Source organism: Cucurbita pepo, chromosome 2 (genome assembly GCF_057944985.1).
Source record: "Cucurbita pepo subsp. pepo isolate OVF chromosome 2, ASM5794498v1, whole genome shotgun sequence".
Taxonomy (NCBI): domain Eukaryota; kingdom Viridiplantae; phylum Streptophyta; class Magnoliopsida; order Cucurbitales; family Cucurbitaceae; genus Cucurbita; species Cucurbita pepo.
In genome coordinates this window covers 12,546,968-12,571,416 of record NC_141799.1, presented here as the reverse complement: position 1 = coordinate 12,571,416, position 24,449 = coordinate 12,546,968, and the positions used below count along the sequence as shown (strand labels likewise).

Here is a 24,449-nt window from a genome sequence, read left to right as displayed (position 1 = left end):
TTCATATCAAATTTTACATAAGAAGATCAGGTGAAGACTTTGTCAGTAACTTATTTATGAATTTTTACTGAATAGGAGAGGGGAGTAGTTGAATTCTTTTTTTTTTTTTTTTTTTTTTTTTTTTTTTACTGTTCTTGTCATGTTTATTTTTTCCTATTTCTATGAAAATAAATTAGAGTAAAAAAAAAAAAAAAAACATGTTTAACTTTATCGGGGCCAAATATCAAAGATCGTATAAAATATCTCACTCTAACGCCTTATGTCTAACCTAGAATTTAGATCAAGAATCGATATTCATAAATCAACGACAGGTCATTTCAGTTTTTTTTTTTTTTTTTTTTGAATGATTTTTAGGAAAATTCTCAGAAAGTGGTCTCCGTTCCTTCTAATGTAATTTTAAATTTAGTGTTACTCGAATGTAGAATCGGTTCATTCATTTACTCGGTAAGAACATGAATCACAGGAAGGTGAAAGAACAGAAGCAAGGGGAAGAGTGTGGTCTGAAATTGAGGTCCCTTGGGCCCTCAGACAGACCCTTTTTGGCTGCAAAGAAATTGTGCATTGAAGTGTTGCACCGCACTTTAAGGTGTGATCTGAACCCCAAAACATATGTGTATTAAAGAAAAAGGGTGTGTTTGTGCTGCTTCCAATTCCATTTCCAAACAGGTCAAACTTTTTCAGTACTGTCTTAGATTTTCTGTCCCTTTTTACTTCTCTTTTTCTCACCTTTTTAGTCTCTATATTTTTCCCCTTTTTTTGTTACTTTTTCTATTTCATTTCACAATCATACTTGGATTTCAGCCACTACCACCACCTCATGTTGTTCGCTAGTCAAACGTTCTGAACTAACCCAACTGCTGGCTAACCATGGTTACTCTCTGGTTCGATTTGTATCTAGATATGCTTCGTTTTGTGGTTAAGAATACCCAACTTCTTTTAACTGATGTGAGATCCCACATTAGTTGGAGATGGGAACGAAGTATTTTAAACTCGTGAGATTGATAACGATGCGTAATGGGTCAAAGTGAAAAGTATGTACTAGTGGTCGACTTGGGCTATCACAAATGGTATCAGAGTTAGTCACTGGGTGGTGTGCAGACAAGGATGTTAGCTTCTGAGGGGGTGGATTGTGAAATCTCACCTTGGTTGGAGAGGGAACAAAACATTCCTTATAAGAGTATGAAAATCTTTCTCTAGTAGATGCGTTTTAAACCCGTGAAACTTACGACAATGTGTAACAGGCCAAAACGGATAGTATCTGCTAACAATGGACTTGGGTTATCACAAATTATATCAGAGCAAGCCACTGTGCGGTGTGACAGTGAAAACACTAGCCTCCAACAGGGGTAGATTGTGAAATCTTACATTGGTTGGAGAGGGAACAAAACATTCCTTATAAGAGTGTGGAAATCTTTCCCTAATAGATGTGTTTTAAACCCGTGAGATAGACGGCAGTATATAACGGACCAAAACGGATAGTATCTGCTAACAGTGGACTTGGGTTATCACAAATTGTATCAGAGCAAGCCACCGAACGGTGCGACAGTGAAGACACTAGCCTCCAAAAGGGGTGGATTGTGAAATCCCACGTTGGGTTGAGAGAGAACAAAACATTCCTTATAAAAGTATATAAATCTTTCTCTAATAGACGCGTTTTAAACCTGTGAGACTGACGACAGTACATAACGGACTAAAACGGATAGTATCTACTAGCAGTAAACAGACTTGGGTTATCACAAATTGTATCAAAGCTAACCACCGAACAGTGCGTTCGAGAGTGTAAAAGTTTAGAAGAGAAAAATTAATGAATTGAAAGGGAAAAAGTCAAATGAAGGGTCGTGAGTGGGCAGCGGTTAAAGGCTACTTTACAATGTCGGCAAAGGCCCTGCCCCTGCCCCTGCCCCTGCCCGCCTGTCACATCGGTTAAAATAATGGAATCGATATCCTCAATATTTCACAATATTTAATGTTAATTATATTCCAAATTTAATATTATTAATTTCAACTATTTTAAAGTATTTTAAATAACAATTTTATTATTCTTTTAATTATATTCTCTTTTTTTTTTTTGTTTTCTAACTACAAATTCTAATTTTAATAATTATCATTATTTTCAACACACTAAAAATATTTAATAAACTTAAATTACTAATTTTCTCACATTTTTCTCTTTCCATTTATCATTCCTTTCTTATGCTTCAATGAACCAATCGAAAAGTACAAAATTCTCGAGTGCATTCAATCGTCTTTAAATATTTAAAAATTTAATTTTAATATTTAAAACGTCATTTTAAACATATAAATACTTCGAGATAATTAAGAAATACGAACATGTTGTAGCAATACAGAACGAACTCTAGCTAGGGTCAATAGCTAGGTTACATGACCCAATGTAGCACAGGGATGCAGAAAAAAGTCAGGGCCAAACACGGTAAAGATGCAAGAAAAGAATTAGGTTACATGACCGTGTGGTGTAGGGATGCTGAAAAGCGTCGGTCCGAGATTGAGTATGAAGGCATCGAAAGAATTAGGTAACATGATGATGTGGCAGAGAACGTGGAAATATGTCAAGAACCGAGAAGTTATTAAATTTAGTTGGAATGGATTTGAAAGGGTGTGGTTGGTGATTGATGGGAAGGAAATGAATGAATTGAATTTGGTCTATGTGACATTAATTAGAGGTCTGACCTAATAACCTATCCATAAGATTTTGCAGAAAAAGGCTCCTTCTTATGTTTACTTTTTCACTACCAGTCCCTACACTATCCCTTTTTCTTACTTTTGACCCTACTTACTTTTTATTTTCATTTCTTCACCAATTATATTGACCAAATATTACTTTTTTTTTTTTTTTTTTTTTTTTTTCAAAAAATCAAAATCAATATTATTTGACCAAAAAATGATATGTTGGGACTGAGATTGGTTGGAAAGGAGAATGAAACGTTCTTTACAATGATGTGAAATCTCTTCTTAGTAGACGTGTTTTGAAACTGTGAGGTTGACGGCGATATGTAATTGGCTAAAGCGAATAATAATTGCTTACGGTGGAGTTAGGTTGTTACAAATGGTATCAGAGGATGGTGTGAGACATTGGTTAGAGTAGGGCTAGATCATCTTCATAGTATACGAGTTTTAAAATCGTGAGGTGGACAACGATAAGTAATGAGTCAAAGTAGATAATATCTGCTAGCTGTGGACTTGAATTGTTACAAATGGTATTATAGTTAGACATGGGGCAGTGTGTCAGGGAGAATGCTATATCCTTAAGGGGGTGGATGAAGCATTCCTTATAAGAATGTGGAAACCTCTCCTTGGAAGATGGGATGTGAGATCCCACAATAGTGGGGGGAGAACGAAGCATTTTTTATAAGGATGTGGAAACTTTTCCAAAGAGAACAATAGCTTGGGCAGTTATAAATGGTATCAGAGCCAGACACGGGGCGATTTACCAGTGAGGAGACTAAGTCTTGCAGGGGATGGACATAAGGCGGTATGGCAGTAAGGACACTAGGCTCCGAAAGGGGGGTGATGGGGATTCCACATCGATTGAAAGGGAGGTGGAATTGAGATCCCACATTGATTGGGGTAGAAAAACGAAACATTGTTTATAAGGGTGTTGAAACTTTTTCTCGAAAGAGAAAAACTCCAAACAAGACAATATCTAGTAGCGGTGAGTTTAGGCCGTTACACGCATACTTCCTAAAAGGAGTGTATCTATCGATTTTTCGATGTGGGTGAATTGAATTTCTGGGGCCGCAAAACTTACAATCCAACCCAATTCAACCTCTCGAGAGGGTTGGATTGGGTTGAGTTCAATTTGAACTTTGTTTGGGTTGTTCGGGTCACCAATCCAACAATCCAACAAACTGGAACAAAAAAAAAACATGAAAAATTTGCATTTAATTGAATTGAAGTCAAAGTTATCTAATTTTGTCAACAGGCTAACGTGTGATTGACTATTTTAAAGTTTTTGAATAAGACCACACAGATAAACGATGGATTGAGCTTGAAAGACGATAAACTATAAGAACTCCAAAACTCCCTATTCATCGCAACGCCATTATCTCTCTCTGTTTCTCTCCCATTTCTGCTTCAGAGATTCGTTCACTAATTGCATGGTAAGGTTTTTTCACCTACCTTCTCGCTTTGCCCAATATGACAATTGGCGCAATTTCACCGCCCTCGATCTCCGCCACATCCAGAGACTCCAGGTCGTCGGCGGCCTCACCAGCTTCAAAGACGCCACACCTGCCGCCACCGCCCCCGTCGCCTGCCGACTCAACCACCCTAGAACTCCCGGCATCTTCTACGGCGCAAACCCACTCGATGATTCCTTCTCCGCTTTGATTTTGGACATTTCCTTCGTAATTCTCCTCATTCATATCATCCATTTGCTCCTCCGCCCCTTCCACCAGCCCAAAATCGTCTCCCAAATCCTCGTCAGTATTTTTCCTATATTATCATATTTCACCGTTTATTACAATAAACAAATATCTAGATATTTGATTCCATTACCGCTCATCATAGTTATCATATTTGTCATACATATTTGACTTCCATTACAGCTTATCTAATCATATTTGTCATAGATATTTGACTTCCATTACGACTCATCATAGTTATCATAATCATGTTTGCATAGATATTTGACTTTCATTACCGCTTACGTAGTTATCATATTTGTCATATATATATTTGACTTCCAGCTTACATAATTATCATATTTGTCATAGATATTTGACTTCCATTACGGCTTACTTATCATATTTGTCATAATGTCATAGATATTTGACTCTCATTATCGACTCACCATAATTATCATATTTGTCGTAAACATATTTGTCATAGATATTTGACTCTCATTACGGCTCACCATAATTATCATATTTCTTATAATCATGTTTGCTATAGATATTTGACTCCCAGTACGGCTCATCATAGTTATCATATTTGCCACTTTATTTTATTATAGTCAAATATCTTGTATCTATTTATTATTTTTGTTCGTTCTCTATTGTTTTAATTTATCATATTTTCCCGTAAATGATTATAAAATATCATTTGTACGTTAAAAAAAAGTTATGATATTTGATATTTTATTTTATTAAACAAGGATTATAAATAGAGAATTTTCCGGGGTGTTTTTAGCAAATATTCTGACCATTTGACGGTTTGTTCTTGTTTGATTGAAGGGTGGTTTCATCATTGGGCCATCAGTTCTCGGCCACAACAAGAATTTCCGGCACCAGATGTTCCCGGAGGACATCAGTTTTTTGTTAAGCAACATCGGGTTAATCGGTTTCATGTATTTCCTGTTCATCTCGGGAGTTAAAACAGATCTTTCATTAACAAAAAAATCGGGCAAAAAGGAGTTTTTCATTGCATCATTCAGCGTAATTGTTCCATTAATCTTGAACATTACATTTGCTTTACTCATCCGTAAAACCATGAACAAATCCTTAGCCAAATTCTCCTCAATTGGAGCCATAACATCTTCCTTAGCCATCACTGCCTTCCCCGTCGTCCACCCAATTCTCCACGAGCTTAACCTTCTAAGCTCCGAGGTGGGTCGGATGTCGATGTCGGTATCGATAATCAGCGACGCAGTCGGCATCAACGCGCTGGTCGCGTTCGAGGCCGCCATACAAGGAGAAGTTGAATGGAAGAGCTCAATTTGGTATTTGATTTCTTTGTTTGTTTTGGTGGGGTTTATAGTGGTGTGTGTTAGAAGGGTAATGCGTTGGGTTGTGAGGCGAACCCCTGAAGGGCAGGCTGTGGAGCAAGGGTTCATTGTGGCGATTTTGTTGGCGGTTTTGGTGATGGGGTTCTTGACGGATTTGTTTGGGATAGCGATTCTTAATGGTCCGCTTTGGTTGGGTATGGCTATACCTGATGGGCCACCGTTGGGGTCTACGTTGGTTGAGAGGAGTGAGACCATAATATCTGAGCTTTTGTTGCCGTTTTCGTTTGCGTTTGTTGGGCTTTGTACTGATGTTTTTCAAATGGTTAATGCTGGTTGGTCCAACTTGGCGCCACTGTTTTTCTTGGCTTTGGCTGGTCATTTCTTCAAATTTGGTTCCACTTTGGTGGCCTCGCTTTTCTTTCAGCTGCCGCTTAGAGATAGCCTTGCGGTTAGCCTTATCATGTGCTTGAGAGGCCAAGTCGAAATTGTTCTCCTCATTCATTGGATTGACAAAAAGGTACGTTCGCTTCTCTTTCCAACAAAATGTTAGGAATTACGGGTACCTCGAACAACCTTTTTTTAATTGAGACTCGACTCCTTTCTCTAGAACAAAGTAAACCTTTTGTTTGACACTTGAGTCATGTAACGACCCACGCCCACCACTAGGAGATATTGTCTTCTTTCGACTTTCCCTTTCGGGCTTCCCCTCTCAAACCAATGTGGGATCTCACAATCCACTATTTGAGGCTGAGTGTCCTCGCTCGCACTCTTTTCTTTCTCCAATGATGTGGGACCCCCAACAAATCCACCCCTTTTAGGGCCTAGCGTCCTTGCTGGCACATCGCCTCATGTCTACCTTCGGAGAAGAGTCTTCTCTCTGGCACATTGCCCTGTGTTTGGCTCTGATACCATCTGTAACGGCCTAGGCCCCCTGCGAGTAGATATTGTCCTATTTGGGTTTTCACTTTCGAGTTTCCCCTCCCCAACCAATGTGGGATCTCACAATCCACCCCTTCGGGGCCTAGCGTCCTCGTTGACACTCTTTCCTTTCTCCAATGATGTGGGACCTCCACCAAATCTACCCTCTTCAGGTCCTAGCGTTCTTACTGGCACACCGCCTCATGTCTACCTTCGGAGAAGAGTCTCCTCGCTGGCACATCGCCTAGTATCTGGCCCAGCGTCCTCGTTGACACTCTTTCCTTTCTCCAATGATGTGGGACCTCCACCAAATCTACCCTCTTTAGGGCCTAGCATCCTTACTGGCACACCGCCTCGTGTCTACCTTCGGAGAAGAGTCTCCTCGCTGGCACATCGCCTAGTGTCTGGCTCTGATACCATCTATAACAACCCAGGCCCAATGTTGGCAAATATTGTCCTCTTTGGGCTTTCCCTTTCGAGCTTCCCCTTGGTTTTTGAAACGCGTCTACTAGTGAGAGGCTTCCACACCATTATAAAGAGTGTTTCGTTCTCTTCCTCCAATTTGGGATCTCACAAGTCACTTTTGACTAGGCCTGAAAGGCTAGCAACTTTTTGATTCCGACCCTTGAGGATTCTATTGACATGACTAAATTAAGAGCACGACTCTATTACCATGTTAGGAGTCACAAACCTCTACAATGGTATGATATTGTCCACTTTGAGTATAAGCTCTCGTGGTTTTGCTTTTGGTTTCCCCAAAATGCCTCATACCAAGAGATGAACCCATGATCATCTCCTTAATTAGCTAATGTGGGACTTACTCCCAACAATTCTCGACACTAAATGAGTATTAAACTGAACGTTGTTGGATCAAAATGCAGATAATAACTATACCAGAGTTCACCATGATGATACTCATGACAGTAGCAGTGACAAGCATAGCAACGCCACTGATAAGCTTGCTCTACGATCCCACAAGGCCATATATGATCAACAAAAGGAGAACCATCCAGCATTTACCGCCAGGGAAAGAGCTGCGCGTTGTGTTGTGCATTGAAGGCCAAGAGAACGTAGCTGCACTGGTGAACTTGCTGGACATGTCGAACCCGACGACGAGCAGCCCGTTCTCTATTTACGCGCTGCATCTTATTGAGCTGGTGGGTCGAGCTGCCCCTGTCTTCATTGATCACAAGAAGTGTAAGATTCCTTCTAAGTACACTGCCTCTGACTCCATCCATAATGCTCTTCGTATCTACGAGGAGGCTCGAGGTGAGCTCGTGAAGTTGCATACTTACACCGCTGTGGCGCCTAAACGATCCATGAACCAGGATATTTGTGAGCTTGCTTTGATTAAGAAGACCAATCTCATTGTCCTCCCTTTTGGCAGGTAATTGTGCTATAGTGATGTTGTCCATTTTGAGCCTAAACTCTAGTGACTTTACTTTTTGTTTCCTTAAAAGGTGTCATACGAATGGAGATGTATTTCTTACTTATAAACTCACGATGGCTAATGTGGGACTCCCTCCCAACAATCCTCCTCTCGAACAAAGTACACCATAGAGCCTCCTCAGAGCTATAGAACCCTCGAACAACCTCCTTTTAATTGAGGTTGGACTCCTTTCTTTAGAGCCCTCGAACAAAGTACACCATTTGTTTGACACTTAGAGTCACTTTTGACTACACTTTTGAGGGTCCCAACTTCGGACTCGAACAACCTCCCTTTAATTGAGGCTCGACTCCTTTCTCTGGAGCCCTCGAACAAAGTTCACCCTTTGTTTGAAGTCACTTTTGACAACACTTTCAAGGGTCCCAACCTCTTTATAGAGTCCTTGAACAACCTCCCTTTAATTGAGGCTCGACTCCTTCCCCCTCTAACAAAATAGACCCTTTGTTTGACTAAGTTAAAGGCATGTTAGCTTTGCTATTGACATGACTAAGTAGAGGGCATGTAATGACCAAAATCCACAACTAACAGATATTGTCCTCTTTGTGCTTTCCCGTCAAGGTTTTAAAATGCGTCTGATAGGAGAAGGTTTCCACATCCTTCTAAAATGGTGTTTTGTTCTCCTCCCTAACCAATGTGGGACATCACAATTCACCCCCCTTGGGGCCCAGTGTCATTGCTGAATCGTTCCTTTCTCTAATCGATGTGGCACCCCCTCCAAATCCACCTCCGTTGGGGCCCAACGTCCTTACTGACACATTGTCTCGTGTCTACCCCCTTCGGAGAACAGCAAGAAGGCTGACACAATATCCGGTGTCTGACTCTGATACCATTTGTAACGACCTAAATCCACCGCTAACAGATATTGTCCTCTTTGGGCTTTCCCTCAAGGCTTTAAAACGTGTCTGCTAGGAGAAAGTTTCCACACCTTTAGAAAGGGTGTTTTGTTCTCCTGTCATAGGGCATGACTAAATCACTGATATCTATAATGATATGATATTGCCTACTTTGTGCATAAACTCTAATCGCTGTGCTTTTGGTTTCATGCTTACTTATAAACCCACGATTATTTCCTTAATTAGTTGGCTTGGAACTTCCTCCCAACAATCTTCGAGAGTAAAATTATAAATTTGTGTTTACGGTTGTAACTGTAGGCCGTCGAGGGGAGATTCAACTGTGGGGTTGCATCAAGTGAACAAGAGCGTACTAGAACACGCTCCATGTTCGGTCGGAATCCTCGTCGACAAGTGCAATCTCCACAGCCCAGTGGTCGGACAATCCTTCTGGAACTCAGCGCAGCAATTCGCCGTTCTATTTCTAGGAGGAGCAGACGCACGAGAAGCACTCGCTTACGCCGACAGAATCCTCGGCAATGAAGACGTGTGCGTGTCGGTGGTTCGCTTCCTATCACACAATTCAAGAGGCGACAACGAGTTCGAGAAGAAGCTAGACGACGGCATGGTGACATGGTTCTGGGTTAAGAACGAGACCAACGAGCGAGTGATTTACAGAGAAGTGGTGGTGAGAAATGGAGCAGAGACAATCGCAGCCATTCAATCAATGAACGATGATTCTTATGATCTTGTGATCGTGGGAAGAAAACGAGGGGTCAACCCTGTGTTGCTTGAAGGGCTGTCCAATTGGAGCCAAGACAATGAATTGGGTATCATTGGAGATTATGTGTCCTCCGAGGATTTTGGAGCCGCCGCTTCTGTGTTGGTCGTGCAGCAGCAAGTTTTGAGAGGCCAAAGCCATTTTTCTTCTGGGATTTGTGAGAAGTTTAGGTTTGATTTTCGATAGGGGTTCTATTAATTTGTTGTATGTATTGTAATTTTGTATCTCGATTCACGTTGTGTCGATAAGCTAGACTTGTTTAAAGCGTCCACGTTGAAATCGTTTGATGTAATAGTTATGCTAGATTTGTTTAAAGCGTCCATGTGAACACTCGATTCATGTTGAGTCGATAAGCTAGACTTGTTTAAAGCGTCCACGTTGAAATCGTTGGATGTAATAGTTATGCTAGACTTGTTTAAAAAGCGTCCATCTTGAAGTCGTTGGATGTAATAGTTATGCATTCAAATATTAATAAATAGTTAGTAATTACATGTTTAAAGAGAAATATTGTGTTTCTAAATAACGAATACTATCTCAATTGGTATGAAATCATGAGAGCTTATGCTTAAAGTGGACAATATTATGGTACTGTCGGTCATGATTTCTAACATAGTATCAGAGTCATGCCCTTAAATTAGCTATGTCAATCAAATCCTCAAGTGTCGAACAAAGAAGTTGTTAGCCTCGAAGATGTCGTACTAAGGGTGTATTTTGTTCGAGGGCTCTAGAGAAGGAGGTTGTTCGAGAGCTCCAGGTGTATTTTGTTCGAGTGTAGAATTGATGAGCATTATTGAGAGGGGTAGTCCTACGTTGGTTAATTAGGAGGAAGATCATGAGTTTATAAGTAATAATACTGTCTCGTACTAGGCTTTTGGGGAAACCATGAGAGTTTATGCTTAAAGTGGGTAATATCGGGAAACCATGAGAGTTTATGCTTAAAGTGGGTAATATCATACCATTGTGAAGAGTCGTGGTTTCTAATATGGTATCAGAGTCATGCCCTTAATTTAGGTATGTCAATCAAATTCTCAAGTGTCAAACAAAAAGGTTGTGAGCTTCGAAGGTGTAGTATAAAATAACTCACGTGTCGTATTTGTTGGATGATAAAAGTCCCACATCGGCTAATTTAGGAAATGATCATGGGTTTATAAACAAATAATACTCTCTCCATTGGTACGAAACCTTTTGGGGAAGCCCAAAACAAAGGGACCAGAGCTTACGCTCAAAGTGGATAATATCATATCATTGTAGAGAGTCGTGTTCGTTTAACAATACTAAGGGTGTATTTTGTTAAAGGGCTCTAGAGAAAGAGTCGGGAGTAGTCCCCATGGGCTCAAATAATTCGATCCACAGATTTGAAGCTTTTCCTTAATTCAAGAACAATACATAAACATAATGAAGGAGTAAGAACAATGCATAAAATTTAACAAGGTGGGAGATCGGGTGGAGGAGGAAGAACAGATTGCATCTCCCCTTCGCCATTTTCAACAAGAAAAACCATCGCTAATCCCCAAGCAAGGTGCGAGTCTATATGGCAATGCATCAACCAAGCTCCTGGATTATCAGCGACGAACCGAATCGCAACCCAACCACCGGGCGGCGTTCCAATGGTGTTCCTCAGCGGTGGGTCAACAAGATTAAACCTCGCCGGATCCGTCGCGCTATTGAAATTACCAAAACCCGAACCCACGACATAGAAATGGTAGCCATGGAGATGCATTGGGTGATCTTCCGTTGTGACAATGCTGGTGTCCTGCAGCACGATCTGCACACTCGATCCATATCTTAGCCGGAAAGTTTTGGTCCCTCGACCGGGCTGCCATAGTCCTCTGCTGACATTTCCGGTGTAATCGAATTGCAGGGGCGGAACAGGGGGGAAATCGGTGGTGAAAACGCCGGGAATTCCTTGGTAAAAGGCCTGCATAATGGAATTGGATTTGGGGAAAACGAAGGAGTTGTTGTTGATGCTGGCGGCGAAGCGTGTGCCGTTGGGGCCTTGGCAGCGGGGGCTGTTGGGGTTGGTGCAATTGATGAGGCCTAATCCGACGGTGAAGAGTAAGGATTCGTCGATTTGGGTTGGGACGTTTGCTCTGTTTAAGCTGCGGAGTTGGGCGGTGAAGCGGGTGGAGGTGGGTGTGTCGTTGAAAAAGGGGAGCTGGGCGAGGATGGGCTTTGGTTGTTGTTGGTAATTCTTGTTGTATTGGAGAATGGCAGTGGTGGTGGTGTTGTCGAAGGCGGCGTTCATGGCGGTGTTGTAAGCGGTGGCGGCCATGTAGTAATGGGCTGGAGGTTGGTTGGCTGTGAGGAGGACGTCGGTGGTTTGGCCGGGTCCGATCATGATGACATTTGTTTTGAATGGTTTGGTGTAAGATGCGTCGACGGCGACCACTGTCAATGGGTGGTTGGCGACGGAGAAGAAGAGTTCTTGATTCAGTCCGGAGTTTACGATTCTGAGAAGGATTGTCTCGCCGGAATTCACTCGGATTCTCACCGTCTCTGCAAAATCAAGTTAATTTCAGCTGAGTTGACGTTTTAAGTGGTCAATTTAATCCACAGTCTAGCCGGAATTCGTTCGGTTGACTTTTTAAGTGTTGAAATAAAATAGAACCCCCTCAACCACATAGCTAATAAATATTGTTTGTGTTCGGTTGACTTGTTTGGTTGACTTTTAAGTGTCGAAATTAAAAAGAAGCACTCGGCAACAGCCCAAACTCATTGCTAGTAAATATTGTTGTCTTTAGACTTTCTCGTTTTACACCCTTATAACATTATCTTCCCTAACCGATGTGGGATCTCACAATCCACCCGACTTTGGGGCCAGCATCCTCGTTGGCACTCGTTTCCTCCTTCAATTGTGATATCCCACATTGGTTGGGAGGAGAACAAAACACTCTTTATAAGGGTGTGGAAACCTTCCCATGTATTTTAAAGCTTTGAGGGGAAGCTCGAAAGAGAAAACCAAAAGAGGACATTATCGGCTAGCAGTGGATCTGGGCCGTTACAAATGGTATTAGAGCCAGACACCGAACTATTTGCTACCAAGGAGGCTGTTCCCCAAAGGAGACACGGTGTGCCAGTAACGACGCTGGGCCCTACAGAGGGTGGATTTGGTAAGGATCCCACATCAATGGGAGAAAGGAAAGAGTTTCGGCGAGGATGCTGGGTCCCGAAGGGGGGTGGATTGTGATGTCCCACATTGGTTGGAGAGCAGAACAAAACACCCTTCATAAGGTGTGGAAACCTTCCCCTGGCAGACACGTTTTAAAGCCTTGAGGGGAAGCCAAAAGAACAATATTTGCTAGCGATGGATCTTGGCCATTACATTAATAGATGAGAGATCCCAAAATTCACTCCCTTTCAGGGTCCAGTGTCATCACTGGTACGAATCCCCAAATTCACTAGCAGACACGTTTTAAAGCCTTGAGGGGAAGCCAAAAGAATAATATTTGCTAGCGATAGATCTTGGCCATTACATTAATAGATGAGAGATCCCAAAATTCACTCCCTTTCAGGGTCCAGTGTCCTCACTGGCACTACCTCGTGTCCACTCCCTTTGAGGCTCTCCAATCGATGTGGGTAACACACCGCCTCGTGTCCACCCTTCTTCACTGGAAAATCGCCCGGTGTTTGGCCCTGATACCATTTGTAACAGCCCGCTCTGATACCATTTGTAATAGCCCAAGCCCACCGCTAGCAGAATCTAGCAGATATTGTCCCCTTTGAGCTTCCCCTCAAAAATTTTAAAACGCTAATGGACAACTTTCCTAAGTGTATTTTGTTCTTCTCTCGATTTCAATTTTATCTATTTGAATTTCATGTTCTCGTCATGAAACATATTTATAAAATTAAGAGCGTTAAACTCTCACCGACCTTTCTTCGAGCAGCTATAGAAATCACCAGGCTGCCCATTGATGGTGTAAGCATCAGACACATTAGGAGCCGCTCCACTCAACAGCGCTTGCCGCAGTACACTCATCGGATCTCTATCAAACCACTCCCCTGTTTTCCACACCCATCAAACAGTCAAAATCTCATCACTAATCCAACCCATAACAACATCAAACAACAATTACCAAGAAGAACAGAAGCCTCTCTTTTAGGCATTAAGAACGGATAATAAGAACCCATCTTGGGATAAATTATGAGCGCGCCATAAACAGTAGCTCGAAGCCATCGGCTATGCGCATGCCACCACAGAGTACCCTCTTGATCTTCAATAGTGAACCTGTAAGTATAGCTACCCCCTGGCTTTATAGAGCATTGCGTTATAAATTCCGGCCCATCCGCCCATGGGTTCCTCAGCTGCTTGATCCCATGCCTAATCATATCAAACCCACAACCAGTTCATTACACGTCTCTGTCAGTAAAAAACAGAGATGGGTTTTGCGTAAGGAATTACCAATGGAGAGAGACATTGTAGCGGACAGCGTTGACCACTTTGATGACCAGAGAATCGCCGTTTCTTACTTCTAAAGTTGGCCCAGGGAACTGCCTGTTCACTGTTATAATGTTATGAACTTTGCACAGCCTCTTCACTGGTTTGCGTTGAACCTGAATTTTGCAGCGAAACAGAGTCAGAAAAACAGAGGAATTGTGAAATTTTTAAGCGAAGATGGAGATTTTGGAAGCTTACGATGAATTCATGGTAGTGAGTTTCTGCAATGGCGAAAGGAATCAAGACCAAAAGGGCTAACAAGAAGCAAGAAGACAAAGATTTTGTCTTTAACAGATGTTCCATTTTCCTCTGTTTTGTTGGTGGTGGAGGAGCTGAGTGAGTGAGGTATTTATAGGCAGAGAAAGCGAGGGAAGAGGGAAGAATGAGCTCAATATAACATAGTACAACACAACAAATTTGTTGGAAAATTAGGTTTGGAGAGTCAACTGGTACACTATGGATTTAAGGTTGTTTTTTTGGTGCAACCATAATGGGGATTTGTTGCACCCACTCCCTCTGTTCTGTTCTCTGTTCTGTTCACTGTTCTGTTTCATAAGAACAAATGAAACTAGTGAGATCGAATGAAGAGCTCCGACGAGCTAAGAACGATAACTCCATTGGTATGAAACTAGTGAGATCTTCATTCGAAGAGCTCCGACAAGCTAAGAACGATAACTCTATTGATATGAAACTTGTGAAATCTTTATTCGATGAGCTTCGGTGAGCTAAGAACGATAACTTTATGGGTATGAAACTTTTGAATAAAAGTAAAATAGATGGTACCGTAATACTACCACCGGACTAGAAATAGAGGAGCTGGTTCAAGTTAATTCGATGTCTACTTTGTGAAAATATAAACGAGAACGAGTACACCATTATCTTTAATAAAAAAAACTTAGTTGTAAATTAGTACCTTAGATACTAAATGGATTAAAAGATTAAAAACACTAAAAAAAAATAGTTTTTTTGACTCCTAAGATAGGTGGATTGTTAGATCTCGTTGGAGAGTAAACGAAATCTCTCCCTAATAGACGCGTTTTAAAATTGTGAGGTTGACAACGATACTTAATCGACTAAAACTGACAATATCTACTAACAATGAGCTTAAGTTGTTACTATAGTAACTTTACGTTTTAATGAATTATAAAATATTTTTCTCCGGTATAGACGTTTAGGTTAGTTTATTAATTTTTTTTTATTAAGCGTTATTTATAATTAATTTGGTTTATAATAAAGTCAGAAGTAGTTAGTGTTGTATTTAAACATCAATCAAGCCACTGATTGGGAAGAGTGTAGTGGTTTGACATTTTGGAATATTTTCAACGGTTGAAATGAATTAGGTCAATGGGATGTCTGTTTTGTCATGATTTGATATCAAATTAGTTGGTCTGCCCATTGACACTATGATTATCTTTATTTTTTTAAAACAAAAAATAATTTAATTTCAAACTTAAATGAATAATTAGATCATTCGAGGTCGAGAAAAGTTATTACGCAGTACGTTTTAATGCTTAGATCAATGGGTAGATCGAATTGGCGTCGAGAAAAGCTATTGCCCAACACGTTCAATGTGTTAGGAATCACGACTCTCCACAATAGTATGATATTGTCCACTTTGAACATAAGCTCTCATGGCTTTGGTTCGGGTTTCCCCAAAAGGTCTCATTACAATGGAGGGAGTATTCCTTAATTATAAACTCATGATCATTACCTAAATTAGCCGATGTAGGACTTTCATCATCCAACACAATGCTTAGATTAATGGGTCGATCGAATTGATGTCGAGAAAAGCTATTGGCCAACACGTTTTAATGCATAGATCAATGGTTAGATCGAATTGATGTCGAGAAAAGCTGAGTCATAAGCAGAGTTGGTTGGAAATACATAGTTGAGGGACACGTGTCTCCAGTCTTTTGCAGGTCATATTCGGTCTTCCAACTTGACTTATGGGCCGGCCAATGGGATTTGCTTTTAGTGGGCCCAAGGGTATAGTTGGGCTTGGGAAACACAAGCCCATGGGCTTCTGAATAGTTTTTATTCATCGTTAAATAATTTAATTATTCTTAAAAGAATTTCAATGGTAGTTTTGGTGAGTTTGAACTAGACGTATAAAATAAAGGTTAACTACCCTTAATCTATTGAAAAGTCAATACTACCCTTAACCGTTAGAAGATCACTAAACGGCACCGTTTTGGAGGTCTGGAGATTTCTGTGAAGGGTGGGTTTCTGTATTTGCCACGTGCTTGTGTTGCTCAGTCTTCTTCTTCCTCGGCTTACCTCTCTCAGCCACGCCGAATGGTGGCGTCCTCAGCTACCGCTCTCTGAAACCCCTTCGGCCTCTCCGCATTTCTCTTGGTAAGTTTTCGAAGATTTTTGTTCTCACCAAACGGTCGAATTGAACCCTAGAGTGTTTATTCGTTTTGTAGATTGCTGAACTGATCAACCTAGTGGTGGTAATTCTTGAATTCTTCTGTTGTTTCACCGGTTTTGTTTTGCGGATTGGATAATATGATGATGGATTCTGAGAACCAGGGCTTTGAAGAAGCCCAGTTGTATTCCTCTCGTGACCAGATGGAAAATTTGGTTGTCAAGGAGCAATTAAGCTCCAAATCTTTCTCTAATTATCGTAGTGCCATGTCCTCGCTCTCAGAAACGCATCATCCTCTGTCCCCGCCGACCATTCTTACACCGGCTGATTCGGATCCCCTGCTTGCTCCGACGATAGATCGGGATCTCCGAAACCCTAAAACGTCCGATCGTTTATTCTCCGAGTCACTTCATTTTTCTGATGTGAATTCTGTTCCGTTTGATGGGAATAATTTTAGTGATGTTAATGGCGTTGAAAGCCCCAGCAAGAGTTCGGAGAGCTCTGGGGGTTTATCCAGATCTTCGTCTTCAAACTCGGAATATATACAAATAACAGTCTCGAATCCTCAGAAAGAGCAAGATGTTTCAAACTCGATAGTGCCTGGTGGTAATTCGTACATAACTTATCTGATCACTACCAGGACTAACATGGCAGAGTTTGGGGGATCAGAATATAGTGTTCGAAGGAGGTTTAAGGATGTGGTGACGCTATCAGAACGATTGGCGGAGTCTTATAGAGGGTTCTTTATACCCCCACGCCCGGATAAGAGTGTGGTGGAAGGCCAAGTGATGCATAAACAAGAATTTGTGGAGCAGAGGAGGATGGCACTGGAGAAGTACTTGAGGAAACTAGCAGGGCATCCAGTGATCAGGAAGAGCGATGAGTTTAAGGTGTTCTTCCAGGTTCAAGGGAGATTGCCACTGCCAACGACAACCGATGTTGCATCTAGGATGCTTGATGGTGCAGTGAAACTCCCGAAGCAGTTGCTCAGTGAGAGCGCAATGGCACCTCAGGAGGTGGTACAGCCTGCAAAAGGTGGAAGGGATTTGTTAAGATTGTTCAAGGAGTTGAAGCAATCTGTGACGAATGACTGGGGAAGTTCAAAGCCTGCAGTCATTGAGGAGGATAAGAAATTCTTGGAAAAGAAAGAAAAGTTGCGTGATTTGGAGCAGCAGCTCAGTGCTGCATCTCAGCAGGTGACATACGTGTTATACTTTATCATTAATTAAACTGCCTTTGAGAATGTGTTTGCTATTTTCTCTTCGTCTTAATTGTGGTAAAACTTATATCAGGCTGAATTATTGGTTAAAGCTCAGCAAGATATGGCAGAAACATTAGGAGAGTTAGGTTTGACCTTGATTAAGTTGACAAAATTTGAACATGAGGAGGCTGTATTCAACTGTCAAAGAGTTCGTGCTGCCGATACGAAAAATGTAGCAACTGCTGCTGTTAAAGCAAGCCGATGCTATCGGGAACTAAATGCTCAAACTGTGAAACATTTGGTAAATTTTTAATCTTCCTCAAAAATTATATCTGAAATATTGCAATTTGATCAAGTTATTTTGAAAATGGCTTTTAAAGAATAAATTGGGCTGGTTAGTATTGCAGAAGAAGCTCAAACCCACCATACACTCTTCAGTTTATTATTTACGTATGTGGACTATGAACATCATAGTTGTTCATGTACTGATAGAATAATAGCAGCTAACACAACACTCTTGCATTTCATCATAGTCTTATAATTATTTATTTATATATTTTCAGGATGTTCTTCACGACTATTTGGGGTTAATGCTAGCAGTTCATGGTGCATTCTCAGAACGCTCAAGTGCTTTACTGACTGAGCAAACTCTATTGTCTGACTTGTCCTCTTTGAAATCAAGGGCAGAAAAGCTTGAAGCTGCATCATCTAAAGTATTTGGTGGTGACATAGCAAGGATTCAGAAGTTAGAGCAGTTAAAAGAATCCATAAGAACTACAGAGGATGCTAAAAATGTTGCAATGCGTGAATACGAGCGCATAAAGGTGCCTTCCCATCAAACCTTGTTTCCATTAATATGTTTTTAAACTGTAGTACGTGAGAGTGAGATGTATGTGATGGAAAATTCTCACCTTGGTTTGAATGATCCATTGCTCTTATTATCCAGAGTATTGTTGTATGTTGTAGGATAGGGACTTTTGTTATTATATGTGATCGAGATTAGGGTAAACCCAAAGAGCAAATGACTATGTTACGCTCCCAATTATGAATATTATCAGAGGAGGGGCAAAGGAGTCCATACGTCTTTGACTATTTAGTTAGAGAACATTTTAGAGGGACCACTTAAGGTGTAAGGATTGTGGTAGAATTGAGGGGTTGGGGCATTATTTAGACTGCAGTTTCGACTGTTCCTTTTCTTCTTATGCTTTTTGTGAGTAATTTTTCTTGAGTGAGGCTCATTGGCTGGGAATTCCTTAGGGCGACTGTTCTTTCCTCTGAATATCAATATATATTGTAAGGGAATACCTTACAAATTGACGTCAAAACAATTGCAACTTGGGGATATTTTAGAAAAAATGTCTAAAAAAGGCATCAAGGAACATTTGGAACTTGTGGATTAGGACATGGAAGGGGTGAAAACAGAGTTGGGTCCATTCAAGCGAAAGTGCTATGCATACATGGAGTCAAAGAATCGATGGCATCTTCATCCAAATCCAACTATCGATTATAAGAAGATGTTTGCAACGATAGCCACTTGGATGGCTTGATGGTGACCACGAACAACATCAATCGAAGGTGAGGATAGCTTTGGAAAAAAATAGAAGGAATGAGGAAAATCCGATTAACTTTCAATCCTATGGTCATAGAAAGAAAACCGACTTTCGAGAAGGTGGAGGAGCCAACCAGCAACCAAAGTAAGTTCAATAAAGTCAAGATACCTATTTTTGGAGGGAACGATCCCTATTCATGATTATTTCATGCCGATAGGTATTTTCAAATTCATAAACTAATGGGTCTTGAGAAGATGATTGTGGTGGTTATTAGTTTTGAAGGGGTAGTGTTGAATGGGTATCGAGGGAAAGAGGAGAGAGAGCCATTCATGGATGGATATGACCTGAAATCAACTGTTAGAGAGAGATTCTGGAGAGCAAAGAAGGGTAGCATTTTAGGTTGATTTCTCATTGTGAAGCAAGAATAGATGGTGACAGAATATTGCGACTTATTTGAGTTGTTGATGGCACCATTCCTCCATCTGTCTAATGACATATAAGAAAATACTTTCAAGAACGGACTAGATCCAATGATTAAAGCTGACTTGATGTGTTGGCAGCGTATTGGGGTAGCTAATATGATTAAGACATCACTGGTACTTGAGGATAGAGAACAAGCTACGCTTGAAGCTTTAAGGTCCAATTTGTATGGAGGGAAAAACCCATCTCAAACTCCATAATGCACATGTGTGGAGGGAAAGAGGGCACGAAATCGTCGGATGTTGTTCCCATGTGTATGATTACGTTGTCTAGTAACAATGTTGTAGTGCCATGAAGAGAAGGGTCGATGGAAGGAAAAGCTCATTTCAAACTCCATAATGCACATGTGTGGAGGGAAAGAGGGCACGAAGTTGTCGGACATGGTTCCCATGTGTATGATTACTTTGTCTAGTAACAATGTTGTGGTGCCATGAAGAGAAGGGTTGATGAAGTGGTTGTCTGATGCCAAATTTCAATCAAGGAAGGAGAGGCATTTGTGTTTCTTGTGAGGAAAAATATATTGTTGGGCACAAAGTGAAGACGAAGAAATTGCGAACTATGGTGGTCCTTGTCAATGGGGAAGAGTCAAAATTTATAGAGGAAGGGGGAATACGTGAGGGGGAGGGGACTTTGACACAGGAGGTGATGTCCATGGGAGGGATTGCCAAAATCAACTGGGATGGATGTGATATTAGTAGTGGTGGATCCATTGAGTAAAGCAGCCTACTTTACTGCCTTGAAGCACCCGTTTACAGCCAAGTCAGTAGTTGATGTCTTTATAAGAGAAGTGGTAAGACTCCATGGTTATATTCATTCGATAGTCTCTAATCTTGATAAAATATTTATCAGTCACTTCTGGATAGAGTTATGCCGATTGCAGGGTACCAAATTGTGCCGAAGCGTATATCCTATCATCCTCAATCAGATGGCCAAACTGAAATTGTGAATTTGTGGAAACACGTCTACGTTTCTTCTGTGGGGAAAGGCCAAATCAGCGGTTCACATGGTTAAGCTAGGCAGAATTTAGGTATAATACAACCCTTCATATCTCCATTGGGATCACTCTGTTTCAAGCTGTGTACGACTGTCCACCTCTACCATTACTTTCTTATGTTGAAAGTAAGACTCGAATGCAACCTTAGCTCTAGACGTGTTGAAGAACCATTTAAGAGCTTCATGAGACCAAATGAAAAAGATTGTTGATCGAAAGCATATGGAACTGAGTTTGGAGGTTAGTGATTGGGTGTTCTTAAAAAATTGATCCTATAGACAAGCATTGTTAGCTAAATGTCAGAACGTGAAGTTAACTCCTAAGTACTTTGGGCCTTGTTACGTGGAACAGACGATTTGGGTCCATGGCCTACAAGTTACGGATACCAAAAGAAGCAAATGCCCATCCTCTTTTTCACATCTCACAATTGAAGAAAGTTTGGGGAATTCATCAAGAAGCACTATGACCTGCCATTACTCAATGACGAGTTTGAATGGATTGCTGAGCCCAATCAAGTATCTGCCGTTCACACTAATGACCAGACAGGATTAGAGGAAATTTTAGTTAGCCGGAAAGGGTTACCAAAAGATGAAGCTACTTGGGAAGTTGTCAGCGAAGTTCAGAAGCAATTTTTGAGTTTCAACCCTTGAGGACAAGGTTTTATTGCAGCTGAGAAGTGATGTTAGGACCCCCTTTACGAAATATTATCAGAGAAGGGGCAAGGTTGTCAATACACCTCTGATCAGTTAGTTAGAGAACGTTTTATATAGGGACCACTTAAGGTGGAAGGATTGTGGGAGAATTGAGGGGTGTAGGGCATTTAGACTGTGGTTTCAGTTGTTTCTTTTCTTCTTATGCTTTTCATGAGTAATTTGGCTTGAGTGAGGAAAAAGAGTGTTTACCAGTCCTTTCTAATTGACTGGGAGTATGTATTCCCTTGGGGTAAATGTTCTTTCCTCTAGATAGCACTATATTGGAAGGGAATACCTTTACAGACTAATTCTTGGAGCCCGTAGGAGATTGAATATCTGTTTGGGTCATATTAGATGTCATGACACTGTGCTTTAAGAGTGATGTCAAAAGATATGAAAATGGCTTCACGATCTTTTAGGAAACTTAAAGTAAACTATCATGAGTTGGTCAATAGTCGAAGGAGAAAGGTGTAAATTCAGATGTCTTTGAGGTTGGACTAAACCATGGTAGCTAGCTAAATAGTACATTATCTGCTAGGTACGCTTAAGTTGACTCATGTAATACCACTTTTAGTCAAAGGGGAAAAAATTCGCTCTTAATGATGATGATTCATAGCTGGGAACAAGTTTTACTTTGTTGCTTATCTGATGTGAGATATCAAGCTGTGGGATTTTTTTTTTCCCTTCTTTCCGAACAGCATAATACTTTTTTCAAGGTGTCGGGTCTAGAAGAACCATCTTCATGTTTGTTCCTGATGCCTTTTCTCATAAATCAATTATTATCATCATGTTGGATATGTTTGTGAGTAAAGGACTGAGAAGAAGGCACTGAATGTTGTACAGATCAACTTACCAAATTCTTGACTCAGTTATCATAATTTGTTAATAAAACAATGCTAATTCTTCTATGCCTTTCTTACTTGCTTGGGTTTCTCAGTCATTTTTTACGCTTAAAATAAGCATGGCCTGATGACAATGTTTGTAATTCAGGAAAACAATAGGAGCGAGCTGGAAAGATTTGACAGAGAGAGACAAGCCGACTTCTTGAGTATGATGAAAGGGTTTGTAACAAATCAGGTACTTACCGTCCCATCTAATAGATGATGCTCAGGTTTTCTTTGTCCATAATTCATTATGTTCTGTATGATTGCATGAACTGATTTTTTACTCACCTTTATCAAGTAATGGAAGTTCAGACTCGTTCAGTAAGAGAAAACTATGCTGTCAAATATTCTTAAAGTACATATTCTTTCATCTTTTTAACTTGGTACTGAAGAATAGCTCTGTAAGTTCACATACGAAGGCTTTTTTAGTTTCCAGGGTCCGATTAGATTAGTCAAAGTGGGGTTTGGATTTCGCGAGAATAAGAACATGAAAAGAGGTAGAATTTGTGACTTCTGTTGGAATTGATATGAATATGTGAACAGAATCGTTCATTAAAAAAAAAAATAATAATAATAAAAAAAAAAAAAACTAGGTGAACAAACCACCTTAAACTAATGATAAAAAAAAGAAATGAGTTCAAATCATGGTCGGCACCCATTTAGTATTTAATTCTTTACGAGTTACTTTGTTAACTAAATGTAGTATAGTTAGACGGCTGTCTCCTGAGATTTGTCAAGGTGCATATAAGTTAGCCTAGACATTCACAAATTTCAAGAAAGAAAGAGTAGTACGTTTTACTATGAAATTCTCTGATTCCTCTTAAGCTAGATTCTATGGTCTTTGTGAAAGATGAAATTATTCATTCATCATCCTCGACAATAAATGTGCAAGTCTTTGTTGAATAGGTCGGATATGCAGAGAAAATGTCGCACGTATGGGCAAAGGTAGCAGAGGAGACGAGAAGGTATTCAAAGGAGAACAATTGAAGTTTTTGTGGCTTAAGAAGATCATTTTTTTCTTTGTTTGTTCTATTTTTGGTCCCACAAGATTCATTTTTCACCCACTTTGTTGATATGATTTTACCATTGTTAAGGTAATAAAACATAAAAGAGGAAGAACACTTGGGGAGGAGGGATTTTTTCAGCATCTCATTCCCCAAGTTGTTGGTGTCCTCACGAAATGAATGATTCACACACTGAGCTGCTGATGAAGTTCATGTGAAAACTGAGGTTTGATGATATATTATTGTAAATTCATCTCTTCTTCTTCTTTGTCTTAATCCTAGAAAGTTGAAACTTCTGAGTTAAGCAGATTCGTTTATTTTGGCCACACATTTTCTTCTGTCGTTCTGTGCAGTTTGAAAACGACAAGTCGTTCTTTTGACCATATCCCAATGCCATTTTCTTGGGTGCCCCAATCAATAATGCCAAACTTTTCCCCCAACTGCCCCTTAAATATGGGTATTATTTAATTTCAATAAATATCTTTTCTTCCTTTTTTTTTTTGGTCAAATTTCCATTTATCCTTTGCTTTATATTCTACATAGAAATGGTCACATATGACCCATTTCTGACCATTCCTAATAATTATTTATTACTTTCACGTTTATTTAATTTTCTATTATAGTTAATCTAATTAAGAATTAGTACTCTTCAAAAATAGTATTATATTATCTACTCGAGCAAATTCTCTTACTTATAAACTCAGTGATCAATAACCCCTTAACTAGAAGTAAAAAGGTAATTTTTTCGGTCTTCTGAACAGTTGATCAATAACCCCTTAACTAGGGGTAAAAAGGTAATTTATCACTAATTTTTAAATAAGATTACTCTCTCTTTTCAGTCTTTTGAACAATTTTACACATTCGACAGCAGGTTTGAGGGTTATCATGAGACAATTATATTGAATTATTTATTTATTTTTTTTGGTGAATTGAATTAATGAATTTATTATTGTATTGATTGAATTGAAAAGGTAAGGTAATGCATAATATAATGATGATGCAGTCTGAAAAAGAACACCAAAAAGTGAAATGGGTTCCTTATTTATTCCCATAGGCATTAGAACTTCCTTCCTTCCTTCCTTCCTTCCTTCCTTTTGAATGTCTCTTTATCTGCCTTTGAATTGTCCTTTCATTTTCTCTCCCCCTTTGATTCTCTCCAACCAACTCTCATTTTTTGTGTACTTC

General features: G+C 40.2%; 3 protein-coding genes across 5 annotated transcripts; 2 read left to right on the top strand and 1 right to left on the bottom strand.

The window, feature by feature from the left end:
* The first annotated feature begins 4,012 nt into the window (after positions 1-4,012).
* Positions 4,013-10,109, top strand: CHX25 (cation/H+ exchanger 25). Its single transcript, XM_023668786.2, has 4 exons — positions 4,013-4,439; positions 5,193-6,200; positions 7,483-7,988; positions 9,200-10,109. Exons 1-4 carry the CDS (start codon positions 4,116-4,118, stop codon positions 9,843-9,845), a joined length of 2,484 nt encoding a protein of 827 aa, XP_023524554.1. The 5' UTR covers positions 4,013-4,115; the 3' UTR covers positions 9,846-10,109.
* An 896-nt stretch (positions 10,110-11,005) lies between these two features.
* LOC111789289 (laccase-13-like) lies at positions 11,006-14,423 on the bottom strand. The gene is made up of 5 exons (XM_023670008.2): positions 14,293-14,423; positions 14,059-14,210; positions 13,733-13,977; positions 13,530-13,658; positions 11,006-12,155 (listed from the first exon to the last, which is right to left on the bottom strand). The coding sequence occupies exons 1-5, from the start codon at positions 14,395-14,397 to the stop codon at positions 11,083-11,085; spliced, it is 1,704 nt and encodes a 567-aa protein (XP_023525776.1). The 5' UTR covers positions 14,398-14,423; the 3' UTR covers positions 11,006-11,082.
* A 1,871-nt stretch (positions 14,424-16,294) lies between these two features.
* On the top strand, positions 16,295-23,765 carry LOC111788876 (sorting nexin 2A). Of its 3 annotated transcripts, none has more exons than XM_087121313.1 (6): positions 16,295-16,449; positions 16,521-17,658; positions 17,755-17,964; positions 18,227-18,487; positions 22,367-22,453; positions 23,167-23,523. In XM_087121313.1, the coding sequence occupies exons 2-6, from the start codon at positions 16,603-16,605 to the stop codon at positions 23,245-23,247; spliced, it is 1,695 nt and encodes a 564-aa protein (XP_086977439.1). In that variant the 5' UTR covers positions 16,295-16,449; positions 16,521-16,602; the 3' UTR covers positions 23,248-23,523. The 3 variants fall into 3 exon arrangements, 2 of the variants coding, with proteins under 2 accessions (XP_086977439.1, XP_086977440.1); XM_087121314.1 differs by having other exon boundaries at positions 16,341-17,658; positions 23,167-23,225; positions 23,355-23,523; XR_015419871.1 differs by adding an exon at positions 23,618-23,765 and having other exon boundaries at positions 16,342-17,658; positions 23,167-23,490.
* The last annotated feature ends 684 nt before the right edge of the window (positions 23,766-24,449 follow it).

Excerpts from the sequence above, each read along its gene's own strand:
- CHX25 (XM_023668786.2), top strand. The coding sequence starts at position 4,116 with ATGGTAAGGTTTTTTCACCTACCTTCTCGCTTTGCCCAATATGACAAT. Across the intron at positions 4,440-5,192 it reads AAATCGTCTCCCAAATCCTC|GGTGGTTTCATCATTGGGCC; the intron begins GTCAGTATTTTT and ends GTTTGATTGAAG. Across the intron at positions 6,201-7,482 it reads TTCATTGGATTGACAAAAAG|ATAATAACTATACCAGAGTT; the intron begins GTACGTTCGCTT and ends ATCAAAATGCAG.
- LOC111789289 (XM_023670008.2), bottom strand. The coding sequence starts at position 14,397 with ATGGAACATCTGTTAAAGACAAAATCTTTGTCTTCTTGCTTCTTGTTA. Across the intron at positions 13,659-13,732 it reads AGAGGCTTCTGTTCTTCTTG|GGGAGTGGTTTGATAGAGAT; the intron begins GTAATTGTTGTT and ends TGTGGAAAACAG. Across the intron at positions 12,156-13,529 it reads CTATAGCTGCTCGAAGAAAG|AGACGGTGAGAATCCGAGTG; the intron begins GTCGGTGAGAGT and ends TTGATTTTGCAG.
- LOC111788876 (XM_087121313.1), top strand. The coding sequence starts at position 16,603 with ATGATGATGGATTCTGAGAACCAGGGCTTTGAAGAAGCCCAGTTGTAT. Across the intron at positions 17,965-18,226 it reads CTCAAACTGTGAAACATTTG|GATGTTCTTCACGACTATTT; the intron begins GTAAATTTTTAA and ends ATATATTTTCAG. Across the intron at positions 18,488-22,366 it reads GTGAATACGAGCGCATAAAG|GAAAACAATAGGAGCGAGCT; the intron begins GTGCCTTCCCAT and ends TTTGTAATTCAG.